This window comes from Eschrichtius robustus, chromosome 2 (assembly GCF_028021215.1).
Source record: "Eschrichtius robustus isolate mEscRob2 chromosome 2, mEscRob2.pri, whole genome shotgun sequence".
Lineage (NCBI taxonomy): Eukaryota > Metazoa > Chordata > Mammalia > Artiodactyla > Eschrichtiidae > Eschrichtius > Eschrichtius robustus.
Window position 1 is genome coordinate 174,738,992 of NC_090825.1, and position 15,582 is coordinate 174,754,573.

General features: G+C 59.7%; 1 protein-coding gene across 3 annotated transcripts in view; it reads left to right on the top strand.

Annotated features, from left to right (window-relative positions):
• The window catches only part of MLLT1 (MLLT1 super elongation complex subunit), a 130,218-nt gene extending 118,984 nt beyond the window's left edge, over positions 1-11,234 (top strand). For all 3 annotated transcript variants that reach the window (XM_068537159.1, XM_068537157.1, XM_068537158.1), the window contains 7 exons: positions 123-677; positions 4,790-4,877; positions 6,483-6,591; positions 7,608-7,707; positions 7,968-8,039; positions 8,351-8,422; positions 8,633-11,234. In XM_068537159.1, the coding sequence (XP_068393260.1) occupies positions 123-677; positions 4,790-4,877; positions 6,483-6,591; positions 7,608-7,707; positions 7,968-8,039; positions 8,351-8,422; positions 8,633-8,761 (1,125 nt within the window). In that variant the 3' untranslated portion in view covers positions 8,762-11,234. The remainder of the gene's footprint in view (positions 1-122; positions 678-4,789; positions 4,878-6,482; positions 6,592-7,607; positions 7,708-7,967; positions 8,040-8,350; positions 8,423-8,632) is intronic.
• Positions 11,235-15,582: the final 4,348 nt, after the last annotated feature.

Below are 15,582 nucleotides of genomic sequence, written 5' to 3' on the forward strand. Positions count from 1 at the left end.
GGAAGATTTTCTCTAGCTGAGTCTGAATCAGGTGGATTATACTTTGTAGGGGTCGTGGGAGGCGGAGCAGGGCGGCCCCGAGATGCCATTTGACCGTGTCCCCCTCCTGCCCGGCATTGCAGGACGCCAGCAGGGAGAGCGGCAAGGCCTGCAAGGCCCACAAGACGACCAAGGAGCACCGGGAGCGGCCGCGCAAGGACTCAGAGAGCAGGGGTGCCTCCAAGGAGCCGGAGCGCGAGCAGGCCAGGAGCGCCAAGGACGCCGCGCGGAAGCTGGGCGAGGGCCGGCCGCCCAAGGAGGAGAAGGCCCCGCCGCCCAAGGCCGCATTCAAGGAGCCCAAGATGGCCCTGAAGGAGACCAAACTGGAGAGCATGTCCCCCAAAGGCGGGCCCCCACCGCCGCCCCCGCCCAAGTCTTCCAGCAAGCGGCCGGCCACCGCCGACTCGCCCAAGCCCAGCGCCAAAAAGCAGAAGAAGAGCAGCTCCAAGGGGTCCAGGAGCGCCCCGAGCACCTCACCCCGCACCTCGTCTTCCTCCTTCTCGGACAAAAAGCCGGCCAAGGACAAGGGCAGTGCCAAAGGGGAGAAAGTCAAGGCTGAGAACGAGCCCAGGGAGATCAAAAAGCCCCCGGAGGTGGAGGAGTCCAACTCGGAGGACGAGGCCTCCTTCAAGACCGAGGTGAGGTGGCTCCTTCCCCCGCCCTTCTCCCCTTCACGCGCCCCACCCTCATCCTCTCTCTGCTGGCTCTGAGCCGCGCAGAGGTTACGAGGAGGCTGGGATGCGGAGCCCTGGGCGCCCACTTGCTCCATGTAGCTTGGGCAGCCTCCGTGCCTTGCCAGGCCTCAGTTTCCCCTTACGCTGGGAGTGACAAAGCCGCCTCATGAGACCTGTGTGGACGGCGCTTGGGATGACGGGGCCCAGTTGAGCGTGATACTGGTACCTGGGTTCACAGCTCTTCTCGGGCCGCCCCCTGTGTGGGCCAGGGTCTCACTGGCCGCTTTGGGGTCAGGGTGGGCGATTGTGTCTCACCGTGGAGTCCTTCCCTGGCTGCCGCAGGCTCGGTCAGTCAGGGCACCCCCTCCCTCCACTCGTGGTGTGGTGTCCCTGTGTGTTTTCATCCCACTCTCTGGGTCTGGGAGCCAGAGGTTCTGGGTTTTTCCTGCAGCAGCATTTCCATGCGGCTCTGAACGTCGCCATCAGAGACGGCTTGAGTCACAAAAGAGCTAGGAGCCAGATTGTTGACTGGGTAGCCAGACCTCTCCGGGCCTTGGAGGGCCATGTCATTTCTGCATGCTGTTTGGCCTCTGGTAGTCAGCGAACAGGGACTTGGAGGGATGGGTGAATGGATGCATAGTTGGATGGACGGGTGGATGAGTGAGCGATTGACCCCCTCACCTGTATCATCAGCCCCGGCCTTCAGTGGCCTTTTTTTAAAAATTAATTAATCTATTCACGGCTGCATTGGGTCTTCGTTGCTGTGCGCGGGCTTCTCCTTGTGGCGGCTTCTCTTGTTGCGGAGCATGGGCTCCAGGCACGCGGGCTTCAGTTGCTGTGGCTCGAAGGCTCTAGAGCTCAGGCTCACTAGTTGTGGCGCACAGGCTTAGTTGCTCCGCGGCACGTGGGATCTTCCTGGACCAGGGCTCGAACCCGTGTCCCTTGCATTGGCAGGCGGATTCTTAACCACTGGGCCACCAGGGAAGCCCTCAGTGGCCTTTTATAGTTCCCAGACTCTTACTCACTCTCAAAGGCAGAAGCTTTGTCTCCAGCATAGCTGCTCAGAGAGCCACTGGGACTTTGAAAGTGGTTCCCAGAGGTGAAGCCAGAGGTGGTTTGTGTCAGTAGCACCGATGTCGTGAGCGTGCGGCTTCCAGGGGCACCTCGTTGGAGGTGGCTGGGGGGTGACAGTTTGGCTCATGAGTAACAGTGCATCCCCACAATTAGGGGCACCCAGGGCTGGTGATGTCATATGCCCAGCGCTTCTTGCGCCCAGGAGATTGTCTGCCGGTGAACCTGAGGGTGGCAGAACCCCGGAACGTCTCTCTTACTTGGAGACTCCTGGGAGTCCAGGGCCCTCCCAGCCGCCTCTCGGTTGCCGGAGGTTCTTTGGGTGCTTCATAGCGCCCCGTCTAGCATCTTTCTCTTCTGTCTGCTCAGACCCGGAGCTCTGGGCTGGTGCCCTTCCCTCCTGTCCGCCTCAGCTGCTTCCAGAGAGACCTTCCTGTGCCCAAGGCTGGTGCGCCTGTGTAGGGAAGAGGTGGAGGCCTCCCTGAGCCCTGCCTCCCCAGCTGAATGTTGGCGCCCTGGCCCCGGGTTTCCACCCTGGCGTCCTGCTGTGATTGTTGTGAACACCCGTGCCACTGTGGGCAGCTACCTCCGCCTGCTCGGGGCGGGGGCTGGCTGGGTGTCCAGTGTCTGTGGCCTTGGCCACCGCGGCCCTGAGGCTGGAATTGCTCAAGGAAGCCCAGGGCTTTCTCCTGGCTGAAGAGGCGCATCCCGCGCGCTGAGAGACTTCTGACGGCAGGTCTGGGCCGTCAGCACGCCCGGGGGGTCTCTAGGGCTGCTGGACAGTGGCTCACCTGTCCTGACCCCGGGACCTGGCGAGGCACGGGTGGCCGCGGCGAAGGGGGCGAGACGGCCTTCCAGGCCTGGGCCTCCGCAGCTGCCCTTGCCTGTCTCCGGCCGGCCCACGCTGGAGGCCGAGTGGGCGCCACTGCCGGAAAGCTCTGACCGCTGCGTGGAGCCCGAGTCTCCTCCTCCCCCTCGGCCCTCAGAGGGGCCGGGCAGCTCCTCGTCTGAGTCCCAGGCCGAGCCCCCCAGCTCCTCTGGCTGCTCCTCTGGGGTCTCCTTGGCTGTGGGGTTCCTGACGGTCGGTCCCTTTCAGTCACGGGCCCCGGAGCATTGGGAACACAGCGGGCCCTCCACCCTCCTTCTGGACACCCCGTGTGGCCTGAGCCCCAGGACACGTCGGCAGCCCCTCGAGGGCTTTTCTGACCCCCAGGAACCATTAGGCTCTTGGGGCTGAAACCACTTCCAGATTCCCCCCCCTCCCCTCCACACCCGCCCCTTGGATTCATGTGGAAGGAAAGGGGACGAGTGTGGCTGAGAAGCCCGCCTGGCCTGCGCCGTCAGGACAGAGCAGGTGCTGCCCTGCCCTGGACCTTCCTGAGCCTGCTGGCCCGAGCCTGCGTGCTGGTGGCCTCCCAGCCAGGTCTTCCCTGCCCCGGAGCTCTGTCCGAATTCCCTGCCCCAGAGGTCGGAAGCGCAGCTGGCATCGACCTCCATGTGCTCAGCAGAGGCCAGCAGGGCAGCTCTTTTACAGATGGGGAAACTGAGTCTTAAAACCAGGAGCTGCCTTGGCCAGTTGGTGAGAAAGCCAAGGTCAGAAGCCAGGACCTCCGAGCCAGAATAAGAACTCAAGGGTGTGCATGCAGGGGGGACCGTGTGGCTCCAGGCCCGTTTTTGGGGGTGGGGAGGGTCACACACTGGTCTGAGTGGTACCCACCCAGTGGACAGTGGTTGATGGCAGTCTAGGCTGGTTTCCCGGGGAGGGTTCCTCAGGGCACACCACTGGCCCGTGTGAAGGTAGCAAGTCGGGGACGTTTGGCAGGGGCGTGCTGGGAGGGCCCGGAGCGGGTCGGGCTGGGCGGTGGCAGACCCCAGAGGAGGGAGCCCTCAGCTCTTCAGCTGGGAAGCATTCTGTGCCCGGGCGGTGGGATCCTTCTCTGGGTGTGCTGAGGAGACACTGCTGGGTGCCTCTGCCTGTCTCCTGGCCCCTTCCAGTTGCTCAGGCTGCTCAGCTCCCCCAGACAGTCCCCGAGGACAGAAGGCTGGACGGCGTCTGGGCACCCTGGGCTGGCAGGCTTTCTGAGCCATGGACTCTGCCCATTGGAGCCCAGTCTGGCCCAGCCCCCGGCCCCGGGCTCATCACTGTGCTGCGCGTACCTGTGCAGGAGCCTGTTGTTTCTCCTGAGGGCCCGGAGCAGGCGCCACCCAGTTCTGGCTCAGCCCCTTCCCCACGCAGGCCTCTCAAGTGGGAGGTGCCGCCCCACGCTACTTACGCCCTGGTGTCCTAGGGCCTGGGGTCCTAGTTTGGGCTTTTACTGCCCCCTGGTGGCCGAGTCAGGGCTAAAGGAAGAGGAGAAGGGGGATGTGACCGGCTCTGGGTGCAGTGGGGCGGCTGTGAATCCACCGTGTCCTCAAGTGCTTGTCACTTGCCCACACACTCATCGTCACCTCAGGGGCACCCGGTGACAGGGAGACAGCTTGTTGTCGCTACTCAGCCTCAGGACAGACTGAGGAAATGGGGGGCTGGATGAGAACGCACCCACCTTTCCTGTTAGGACCTTCCAGCTGTTGGCCGCAGCGCACACCAGCCAGCTTGCTCTCGCCGGAGGAGGGCAGGGCCCACAAGTGAGGGCAGCCACAGTCGCCTGCCCCCCGCCCGCCCCCAGTCCCCGTGCGGCGAGAACTTGCCTCGGCCCCGTCCTCCTGCCTGGGCAGGTGGGAGCACCAGGCGTGGCTGGAGATTTAAAGTCCCTCGGTGGGAAAAGAAAGGTCATTGGTTGCATTTTGAATGCACACCGGCGGCATCCTGGGGCTGGAGGAGGAGGTGGGATGGGGTCAGGGTCTCGGGTGCTGGGGCCTGGCGCCTTGGCGGCCTTTTGAGTGCGTATCTGGGGCGTCCTGCCTGGCTGTCCCTGCCACCGGAGGGCTCCTTTTCTCTGGACTGAAAGATGACTGTTGTCCTCTCTCCCTGCTGCCCCGCTTGCCCTGCCGTGCGTGGGGTGAAGTCCGCCCAGTCGAGCCCATCCAACTCCAGCTCCAGCTCCGACTCCAGTTCGGATTCGGATTTTGAGCCATCTCAGAACCACAGTCAAGGTGTGTGCTGGGAAAGGAGAGAGCCGGGGTGGGGACGCATGGGGCTGGTTTCTGGTGGAAAGGCTCACTGCTCTGGGAGCAGCCCCCTGACCTTCCCGGAGGCCAGTGGGGCACTGGGTCTGCCCTGGAGTCCAGGGGTTCACAAGGAATTTCCCGACGTGGGCTTGCTCGTGCCCGAGTTTCAGCACACCCTGAGTCTGAACGCTGCCGCCACGGCCGGAAAAACCCGAGGGCAGGGGGCGAGGGAGGGTAGGCAGGCTTGAGCCTGGGCTGAGCTTGCCCAGGGTTTCACTTCAGGATACGCTGTTTGCCTGGACCGGGCCCCAGAGATCCATGTCCATAGGCGTGTGGACGCTCAGGGGGCCGGTGTTAAAAGCAAAACCGGCACAGGTCACCCGACCGCCAGCTGTCCGTCGCCTGGGCCCTCAGCTTTGCCCCGTCTGTGCGACAGGGCTTTGAGCTGTGCTTTGTGGGTCTGCGGCGAAGGGGCCTGTTGTGACTTGCGCCCTGCCCTTGCCAGAAGCCTCCTCTCCAGCTCCTCCCAGGTGGAGGCTCACTTGGCCAGTGCAGGGTCCCTTCCTCTGCCTCAGCCACCCAGCCAAGCGCTCCGCTCCTGCCGCGTGCCTGGCCAGCACTCGGCCCAGGCCCCCGCAGCCTGCAGTGCTGCCTTTTCCCTGCAGGCCGCCTGGGGTACTTGTGGGGAGGTGGCACCAGACCCATTTCCTGGCCCAGCCGACCTCTGCCCGCCCTCGCACTGGAAGCACCTCTTCTGGTGGATCGGATTGAGAATTTCCTCCACGGCCTGCAATCCTTTTGGGAGGGTGGGGGAGAGCTGGGGGAGGCGAGCATAGTCCGGGGGGCCTGACATAAAGACACGCAGTCCTGAGGGGGCTGGGGGATGGGGTGCTCCAAGCCCACACTCTCTCCAATGGTTCTTATCTACGGGGAAGGGAGGGGGGAACCTGCCGTGCGCGGGATCACATGACCAAGGTAATTGAGGGCTTTGTGTCCCTCTGTTGCCTTGGTAACAGGAATATAAACCAAGATGCCGTCTGTAGGGGACTGGAACCGAGTGTCCCTGGAGAAAGGGGAGGACGGTGGGCCGGGAGCAGTGGAGGGGCCTGCCACGGGGCTGGGCAGGCCCGAGGAGGGCCGCGGGCTGGGGGGCTGGTGTTCTGTGGGCCACGCTTCGGGACGCCTCGCCCTCCTCAGCCAGGGCTGGTTCGTCCTGCCTGCAGGCAGAGCTCTGATCCCAGCACCCAGAGCAGAGGAGGGCTGCTCCTTCCCTTTGCAATGGAGGGGCCCTGCGGTCCTGTCTTGGGCCAGGGGCCAGAGGCCTGTGAGCAGGGCCAGGAAGGTAGGGGTGGGGGGAGCCAGGGGTCTCTTAAGGAGGGGGTGGCCACGGGGGCAGTGCTTGGAGACGGGCGGCAGGCCCCACCTGGCCCGAGGAACCTCCGAGGTGGGTTTGCCTGGGTGCGTTTTGGGGGTCGTGGCGTCAAGGAGCTCCACGTGGCCCTGGGGGTGGAGGGGACTCTGGGGTGCAGGTGGAGCCCTGAACCCCATTCTCTCCCCCTCCCTCCCTCCCTCCTTCGCGGCCCTCACCAGGACCCCTGCGCTCCATGGTGGAGGACCTGCAGTCCGAGGAGTCTGACGAGGACGACTCTTCATCAGGCGAGGAGGCCGCTGGCAAGACGAACGCAGGGAGGGACTCCAGGTGCCTGGGCCGGCGGGGAGGAGTGGGCCTGGGCGCACCGGGGCAGCTCTGCCTGGCCCTGCTGTAATCGTGGGGCCTCCAGGAGGTGGGCCAGGACGGGGGCTCCCCGGGGTGAGGCAAAGGGAGCCTCCGAGCCCACCAGGCGGCGCCCTGCCTAGGCATTGAGGGGGGCCTGGGGGCCTCGGGGGGCATCCTTCCTCCCATTGCTGGAGGGTGTGGCTGCCTGGCAGGGAGGGGCAGGACGCTCAGGGAGAGGAGTCCATCACCACCCGAGAACGGGGGCGAGGCGGTGCCCAGCAGCCCGAGGACCAGCCTTGGTCCCAGGCGTATGGGGCAGTGGGGGCTGGTTCCTCTGCTCTCGGGCCAGCGGTCCCTTCCCCCTTCCCCAGGTGCACTGGCCCAGGGAAGATGATGTGTGGCCTTCCCCCAGAGTGGGGTAAGCTGAGGCCCCTCCTTTGGACACCCCCAGGCCTTGGGAGCGAGCCCACCTCAGGGATGGCTGTGCGTTCTCAGCCTCCAGCCCAGCGCAAGTGCCAGCCTTGGCCCCAGGGCTGTGGGGTGGGCTCAGCAGGCTCGGGGTCTGGGCCCCGCCCAGCAAGGGGCGGGCGTCTGATGTCAGCACGCTGGCACCTGCGTCCCTCCCTCCCAGGGCGTTGGGCTCAGGCTGCCGCTGGCAGTGACTCTCCTGCAGGGTGCCGCACCCGGCATTCTGAGCCTGCAGCGAGCAGCGGGCCCCGCCGGGATCCCAGAGTCTCTCAGAGCCAGCGTGCTCATCTCTGGGTTCTTTGCTCTTTGAAGGCAGCTCAGACGCGTTCTTTTCTTTCCTTTTCTTTTAAGCTGGCAGTGGCCGCCGAGAGCTGGCTGAGGGAGTCTCCTGGGCTGTGGGGGGAGCGCTGGGCGCTGGCCTGGCCCCAGGGAGGGGCCGAGTCCGTCCCAGAGCCCCAGAGCAGTGTTTGCGGGGGGGCCCCCTCCCCTGGGCACAGGGCGGCCTGACAGGGTGTCGTGTCTGCGTTCAGGTTGAGCTTCAGTGACAGCGAGAGCGACAACAGCGCCGACTCCTGCCTACCCAGCCGGGAGCCCCCTCCAGCCAAGAAGCCGCCCCCCCCCAACAGCAAGGTAGCGTCCTAGAGGCCGGCTGAGGGGTGGGCCTGGGGTTCTCCAAGCGTCCGAGGCTCAGGGTGGTGGGCGCAGAGGAGGGTCATTTCACCCCCAGGCCCCAGAGATCGTCTGCTCCCCAGGAGGGGCTGCCCTTAGAGTTGGCTCCAGGGCCAGAGGAGGGAGGACAAGCAGGCCTGGGGCCTGGGAAGGCAGTGGCCCTGGGGGCTGGGGAAGGGGGTGTGGGCCAGCGCTCACGCAGACCTGGGGTCACCCTGCAGACGTCAGGCCGCCGGAGCCCAGAGCCCTGCAGCAAGCCCGAGAAGATCCTCAAGAGGGGTGCCTACGACAAGGTGGGGGCCGGGGCAGGGTGCGGGGGGCTATGACAGGGTGGGGCTGGGGGGCGGGTGGGGGGCTATGACAAGGCGGGGGCTGGAGTGGGGAGGGCCTACGACAAGGCGGGGCTGGGGGGTGGGGAGGGGCCTACGACAAGGTGGGGCTGAGGCGGGGGTGGGGGAGTGGGGAGGGGCCTATGACGGGGCGGGGCAGGGGAGCACCAGCCTGGAGCTGAACGTGGGTGTGGTCACAGCGCGCACCAGCCTGGAGCTGAACGTGGGTGTGGTCACAGCGCGGCCCGCCCGCTGAGCGCTTCTCTGTCCCCCAGGCCTACACTGACGAGTTGGTGGAGCTGCACCGGAGGCTGATGGCACTGCGGGAGCGCAACGTGCTGCAGCAGGTACTGGATGCAGCCACCCACCCCGCGGCCCCCTGAGCGCAAAGCATCTCAGAGGAGTCCCGGGCAGGGTGCCCCTGAGGCCCATGGGCTGCTGACCCCCTCGGGCAGCCCCAGGGAATCACCCCCCACTTCTCCTCGAGGGCCTGGTGGGGGCGGGGTCCACCCCAGCCTAGCGCCTGTCCCCTGAAGCCACCTGCCACCACCCTCCAGATCGTGAACCTGATCGAGGAGACTGGCCACTTCAACGTCACCAACACCACCTTCGACTTCGACCTCTTCTCCCTGGATGAGACCACCGTGCGCAAGCTGCAGAGCTACCTGGAGGCGGTGGCCACATGACCCTGGGCCGGGTGCCGGGCCGCATCCCCGGGGTCCTGGGAGGCCACGTCTGGGCCCCGCCTTCCCTCCTCTCTCGACTTGCCCGCCCGCAGCACTGCCTTAGTGACCGCCCTGTCCTCGGCCCACACGGCCAGCTGCACTTTCCTCGTCGGGAGCCTCAGGGCCGAGGGGGCCAGGCCGGCGCTGCCGCTCCCCGACACGCTGGGGCCGTCACCTGGGCCCCCCTTGGAAAGTGGCTTGTGTACTGCCGAAGGGGAAGAAACGTGCCCTGCGGTGGGGGCCTCGCTCCTCGGTGGGGCGTGGGGCGCAGCTTCACTGCCCGGGCCCCTCTGAGAGGCTGGGGCACTGCCTCCGGCCTCCCCCCGACGGTTCGGAACACCCCGCCGCGCCCCAGGACCTCAGAGGGCTCCTGCCGCACCAGGACGGGCCCGGCTCGTCCTCCGCGTCAGCCAGACACGGTCCCGTGTCGGCTCTCACTGTGCTGGGACTCCGTGCTGTATAGTTCTCTCTCTATTATATATATATGTCTGCACTGTAGGTACCGAGTGGTTCCCGGGTGTGCATTTCCAGGGCAGCAGTGCACGTGGGAGTGGGGGGCGGGGGGGGTAAGGCGGGACTTGTAGGTTACGACGTCTCCACTGGCCTTGGCATCGGGCTGAAGGCCGAGCTGGAGCGCCAGCTCACCCTCTCCAGGTGCAGGGAGGACGCCTCCTGCTCCTCCCGGGGCCGGTGAACACTGCGCGCCGCCGTCTCCAGGAGCAGCCCTCCCGGCCCCCAGCCAGCCGCGGGCTGAGACTGGGTCGGCGTCCTGGGGCTCGTCCTCTTCCTCCTTCCACAGGATCCTCTTCCTTCTGTTGACCGAGTCTTCGAACTTTGGAAAAAATGAGCTTTTGCCAAATAAGACGGGATAGTTTGTGGAGTTTTTTGAGGAGCGTCAGGACTCAGAACCAGCCCCTCGTGCCTGGGCCCCGGCCGGCGGCAGGCCCTCCCACCCCAGCGATTCACGCCGGTCAGGGGCTGGAGACCCAACCCCTCGCACGCCTGAAACTCTCCAAGGGCCAAGCCAGCTCCTCCCTCCCGACCAGAACGCCCTCACAGAGTCAGCCCACCTTGTGGGGGGGCTCCTGGGGGCTGGGGACCTCGATTCAAGGCTCCTCCGGTCCCCACCGGCTCCAGGAGAGGAGGCCGGGGCTGGAGCCGGGCTCACTTCTCTCCCACCCACTGTCGGACGGCCCCTCCTCCCCCCAGTTTGTGAATTCCCATGTGGGGCGTGCCATGCTCCCCTTCCCTGTGGTCCCTGACCATTGTCACTGCTCCGATTCCGTCTGTCTGTCAGGCAGACCCCAAACACTCCCTCGGGAGCCCCGCCTCCAAGGCTTCCCCAACGCCAGCCTTCCTGGTGAGATCCCAGGACTCGGGGAAGGCCCGAGAACTTTCAGAGGAAACCGCCGTGACTCCTCGCCATCTGCTCTGATTCTCTCCCAACCCCACTGCCTTGAGGTATTAGGAAGAGGGCAGGCCTGTGTGGCAGGCTCCGTGCTGCCACCGTCCCCTTCTCCAGGCAGGCCAACAATACTCCGAAGTGGGGCACTTGTCTTCTCTGGAAACTCTAAGACATTGGACAGAAAGGACTGGCCCGAGAGCAGCAGCTGCCTGGCCCTCTGGGCACAGAGGCCGCTGGGGGTCGCGGCTGGGAGCCTCAGCCCAAGGGCGTTGGTCTTCCTCCTTGCGGAGGATCCCCTGGGAGGGGCTGTAGGCCTCCCGGCTCTGTGACTCGGGCAGTCCTCTGCTCAGGAGCCAGGCTCTGCCCCGGAGGCAGCTAGAGGAAGGCCGGGCTCTCGGGCCTGCCCTTTGCAGCAGCAGCAGCAGCAGCAGCATCTGGCCCTGCCTGCTGTTGCCAGGGCCTTTGGAAGCACCAACCCATTTCTGTTACCTCCTCTGGCCAGAAGGCCCCAGCGCTGTCCTCCGGAGCTACTCTGGGCCCAGTGCTGGCCCTGTGACCACCTGATGGACGTGCCAGGCAGCCAGGGCCCTGACCACGGCATTCCCAGCTGCTCCCCCCACCCCACCCCCAGCTGCCCGGCAGCTGGGCCCACCAGGGCTCTGGGGACGCTTCCATAGGAAGGGGCCGGCACTTTGTGATTGCCGTGTGTTTAGTGTTAAGCCCCCTGACCCCAGTGCAAATCCCGGTGTTTTGCTATCTCCTGAAGAAAATGTAAACCGACGCCTGAAAGCAAAAGGTATCGAATACCTTTCTTACCCACAAGGGTTTTTACAAAGAATGTGTCTAACTAGGAACTAGGACACTCATCGGCCCGAGACCAGCTCCTGGATAAGAGGAATAAAGGAGAATTGTGTTTGTAATAAGTTACAGGATTGTTTCTGTCCTGGATTTTAAACTTTTTGTTAAATTGCGAAATTATGGAGGAGTTTTATAGAAAAAAAGTGAAATAAAGTCAGATGGGAAAGCAGAGTTATGTGTAGAGAGCTTCATGCATCTGCTTGGTTCCCCCCATTGTGGAGTTGGTGGGTGGAGCCACAAAGCACCATGGGGTTCCTTGTCTCCTCTCCCCATGCCAGTGCTTCCAGATCAATGACCAGGAAGAGGAGAGAGGGTTGGAACCAAGCCTGTTGGGCATCAGGAGTGGGGACGGAATGTGAGCAAGGCTGGCATCCCGGAGGAATAGAGACGGCACCGCCAGAAACCCAAGAGGCGCGAGATGACGGAGAACTCAGTGTCTGGTCCTGCTTGTGATGGTGTGTTCTTTCCTTGCAAGCAGGCAGCAAGCTTTGCGTTGAAAAGCAAGCCTAACTTCACAATGTGGACGAATGGGTGGGTGGATGATGGGGGTGGGGGGGGTGGATGGAAGCGTGGATGGGCAGGTAGATGGATGGATGGATAGGTAGGTAGACGGATGATAGCCAGGTAGAAAATGTGAGACATCCTTTGCCAGGGGCCAGGGTGCTTGTCTGCCAGTTTGTCTGTGGTGGGTTTTGCTCTGGACTTGGTGTGGCAAAGCTGAGGGAACCCCAAGGAGATGGCTCTCCCAGGCCCTATCTAAGCAGCCCTGTCCACTCTGGGGGCTCCAGTCCCACCAGCGGAGCAGAAGTTCCATTCCTGAGTGGTCAGCATTGCAGGCCAATACCCTCTGCCCACAGCGGCTAACTAAAATCACTTTTGTCAGTTGGCAGCCACTTGGGGAGACAGCTGGCCACACCAGGGTACTCAGGAGCATTTCTTCTTTCTTCTGGTCAGTAGCCAGAATTTCCATTTCCAACATCAAGGCTGTGGCCACCCTTCCCTGTCTTTCCTACCAGAGATTCTGCAGGCCTTTTGGGACAGTTTCTCATCTGAGCTCCTAAATTAGGGACACGGAGTGAAAGAGGGTCTAGAGTGGTTCCCACGGTTCCCAGACCCCCGTAACACAGTAAAGGACGACTTACGTGTAAAAATACAATAGGGCTTGCTAGAAGCCAGGCGCTGGGCTGAGAGTTATCTCACAGATTCCACAAACACTCGATGAGGGTAGGCACTGCTGTCAGAATCCCCACCGACAGATGAAGAAACAGCCTGCAAGCGTTGACCTGCCTACAACAATACAGCTAGTAGGCGCATTCCTGAGACTCAAGACCAGGTATGTGTTAATTTTGTTGCTTACAGTCAATCTTTCTTTGTATTTACCCATATACTGACTCCTTGGGGTCCCCTTCTTTCTTTCTGTGTTTCTATCTGGAATCATTTTCCTTAAGCCTGAAAAAAATCTCACTAGCATTGCATTTAGTGCAACAATGAATTCCCTCAGCTTTTGTTCATCTATAAACATCTTCATTTCATCTTTATTCTGTAAGGATATTTGCATTAGGTATAGAATTGTAGATTGGCAGGTATGGTCTGTCCCCACTTTCCACTTGCTGCTCCATCGTCTTTTGGCTTCCATTGATTCTGTGGAGAAGTCGGCCATTCAGTCTCATTGTTGCTCCTGTGGCTATCGTGTGACTTTCATCTCTGGTGCCTTTAAGATTTTGTCTTTTAGTTGGAAACAGTTTCGTACATTTTAGTGGTTTGTTTCTTCTATCGATACGACATCTCTGCCCTTTTCAATGTTTTGCCTTGAATTTTTTCAAATCTTTTTTTTTTCAAATTTTAAATGTATATTTTGGTGATGCAAGCACAAGTTCAAAGTTTTCAAGGGCACATGTGCAATAAGCAATGAACCTCATTCCTAACTTCTTTTCCTTCTCCACTTTCTTATACAGCTCTTGAGAGCCATCTGTGCATGAAGAAGACATAGTTCCTTTACAAGTGGTAGCATACATACATCCTTTTCTCTTAATATATCTTAGAGTGCATTCCAAACTAGCATGTTGTGTAAACGCACAGTAATTTACATAACTAGTCCTGCTGGTGGGCATTTAGACCATTTTCCCTCATTTAATTCCGTGACCACACATAACTATACACATGCAGGTGTGTGACAGCATCTATGATTAACAGCTTTGGCAGTGGACTTGCCTATTTTCTACCAAGTTTCTTGGTATTTATGTCTGTGTGCTTGTGTGTCTATGTGTATTTTTAGGAGCTCCTTATGGAATATGAAGTGTAGGACTTTGCAATGTATTCTGTTCCCCCCAGTTTGCCTGCAGGTTTTGTTTATGGCATCTCCCACTGTGCTGAAGTCTTTCCTTTCAGTGGCTTTAGAGGTTGTTACTTCTTGTCTAGGATGATTTTTCTATTTTTTTAAGTTCTCTCATGATTTATTCCCTCTCTCCTTTTTCTTTCTCACCTTCCAGTTTGCCGTGAGCTAGGGCCCCACTGATGCGTTACTCAATTCCTGCATATATTTCTGTCTGTCCCTGACTTCTCTCTTCTGCATATCTATTTATGCCCCATCACTGAGCTTTTAGTTACTGCTGCTTTGTAATTTATATAATACCTGGTAGGTCTAGTCCCCCTTCATCAATATTCTTTTTTTTTTTTTTTAATTTGTATCCTTTTTTTTTTTTTAAAGATTTGATTGATTGATTGATTGATTGATTGCTATGTTGGGTCTTCGTTTCTGTGCTAGGGCTTTCTCCAGTTGCGGCGAGCGGGGGCCACTCTTCATCGCGGTGCGCGAGCCTCTTACTATCGTGGCCTCTCTTGTTGTGGAACACAGGCTCCAGACGCGCAGGCTCAGTAGTTGTGGCTCACGGGCCTAGTTGCTCCGCGGCATGTGGGATCTTCCCAGACCAGGGCTCGAACCCGTGTCCCCTCCATTAGCAGGCAGACTCTCAACCACTGCGCCACCAGGGAAGCCCCAATATTCTTTTTAAAGAAATTTCCCAGATATTCTTGCATGTTTGTTTTCCATATAACCTAATCAGCTTATGTTGTAAAATATTTTTCTTTTTTTTTTTTTTTAACTTTGGGTTTATTTATTTATTTATGGCTGTGTTGGGTCTTCGTTTCTGTGCGAGGGCTTTCTCTAGTTGCGGCAAGTGGGGGCCACTCTTCATCGCGGTGCGCGGGCCTCTCATTATCGCGGCCTCTCTTGTTGCGGAGCGCAGGCTCAGTAATTGTGGCTCACGGGCCCAGCTGCTCCGCGGCATGTGGGATCCTCCCAGACCAGGGCTTGAACCCGTGTCCCCTGCATTGGCAGGCAGATTCTCAACCACTGCGCCACCAGGGAAGCCCCTAAAATATTTTTCTTTATCGTGTTCTGAAATTTCACGTTAACATTGTTTTTAATTCTAATTTTTTAAAAAAAACATATGCTGGGTCGCATCTGGTGGGCTCCCAGAGAACTCTCAACCATTGTGTCTTCAGATGTTGCTCCTCCCCTTTTCTCTTCTCCCTCTGGACCTCCAATGACATAGATTGGAACCTCCAGGATTATTCACCTTTCAGATCTCTAACCAACTCCCATTATGCATATGTTACACATTTTGCAATTGTGCTACAGCTCTTGGATATTTTCCCTCCTTCCTTCCTTCCTTCCTTCCTTCCTTCCTTCCTTCCTCCCTCCCTCCCTCCCTCCCTTCCTTCTTTCCTTTCTTTCCTTCTTTTTCCTTTTTTTTTCTTCCTCTTCACTTTCCAGTTTGGGAAGTTTCTATTAACATATCTTCAAGGTCCCTGATTATTTCCTCAGCTGGTCCAGTCTACTAATGAGACCCTCAAAGGCATTCTTCATTTCTATTATAGTTCTTGATTTCTTTTTTTTTTTTTTAATTTTCTGGGTTGTTTTTAAATTAATAATTTATTTTTAGGGGCTGCACTGGGTCTTTGTGGCTGCATGTGGCTTTCTCTAGTTGCGGTGAGCGGGGGCTACTCTTCGTTGCGGTGCGTGGGTTTCTCATTGCGGTGGCTTCTCTTGTTGTGGATCTCGGGCTCTAGGCATGTGGGCTTCGGTAGTTGTGGCACGCGAGCTCAGTAGTTGTGGCTAGGGGGCTCTAGAGTGCAGGCTCAGTAGTTGCGGTGCACGGGCTTAGTTGCTCTGCGCCATGTGGGGGTCTTCCCGGACCAGGGCTCAAACCCGTGTCCCCTGCATTGGCAGGCGGATTCTTAATCACTGTGCCATCAGGGAAGCCCTAGTTCTTGCTTTCTAGCCTTTCCTTTTGATTTTCTCTTAGAGTTTCCATCTCCTTGTTCACATGACTCATCGTGTTCTTGCATGGTGTCCAGTAGGGCCTGTAGCACGTTAATCATATTAATCATAGTTGTTTTAGGTTCACAGTCTGATAAGTTCAAAATCTCCGCTGCCTTGGAGTGTGGTTCTGACCCTTGCCCTGTCTCTTCAGACTGTGTTTTTTGCCTTTTAGAATGTTCTGTAATTTTTTTGTTG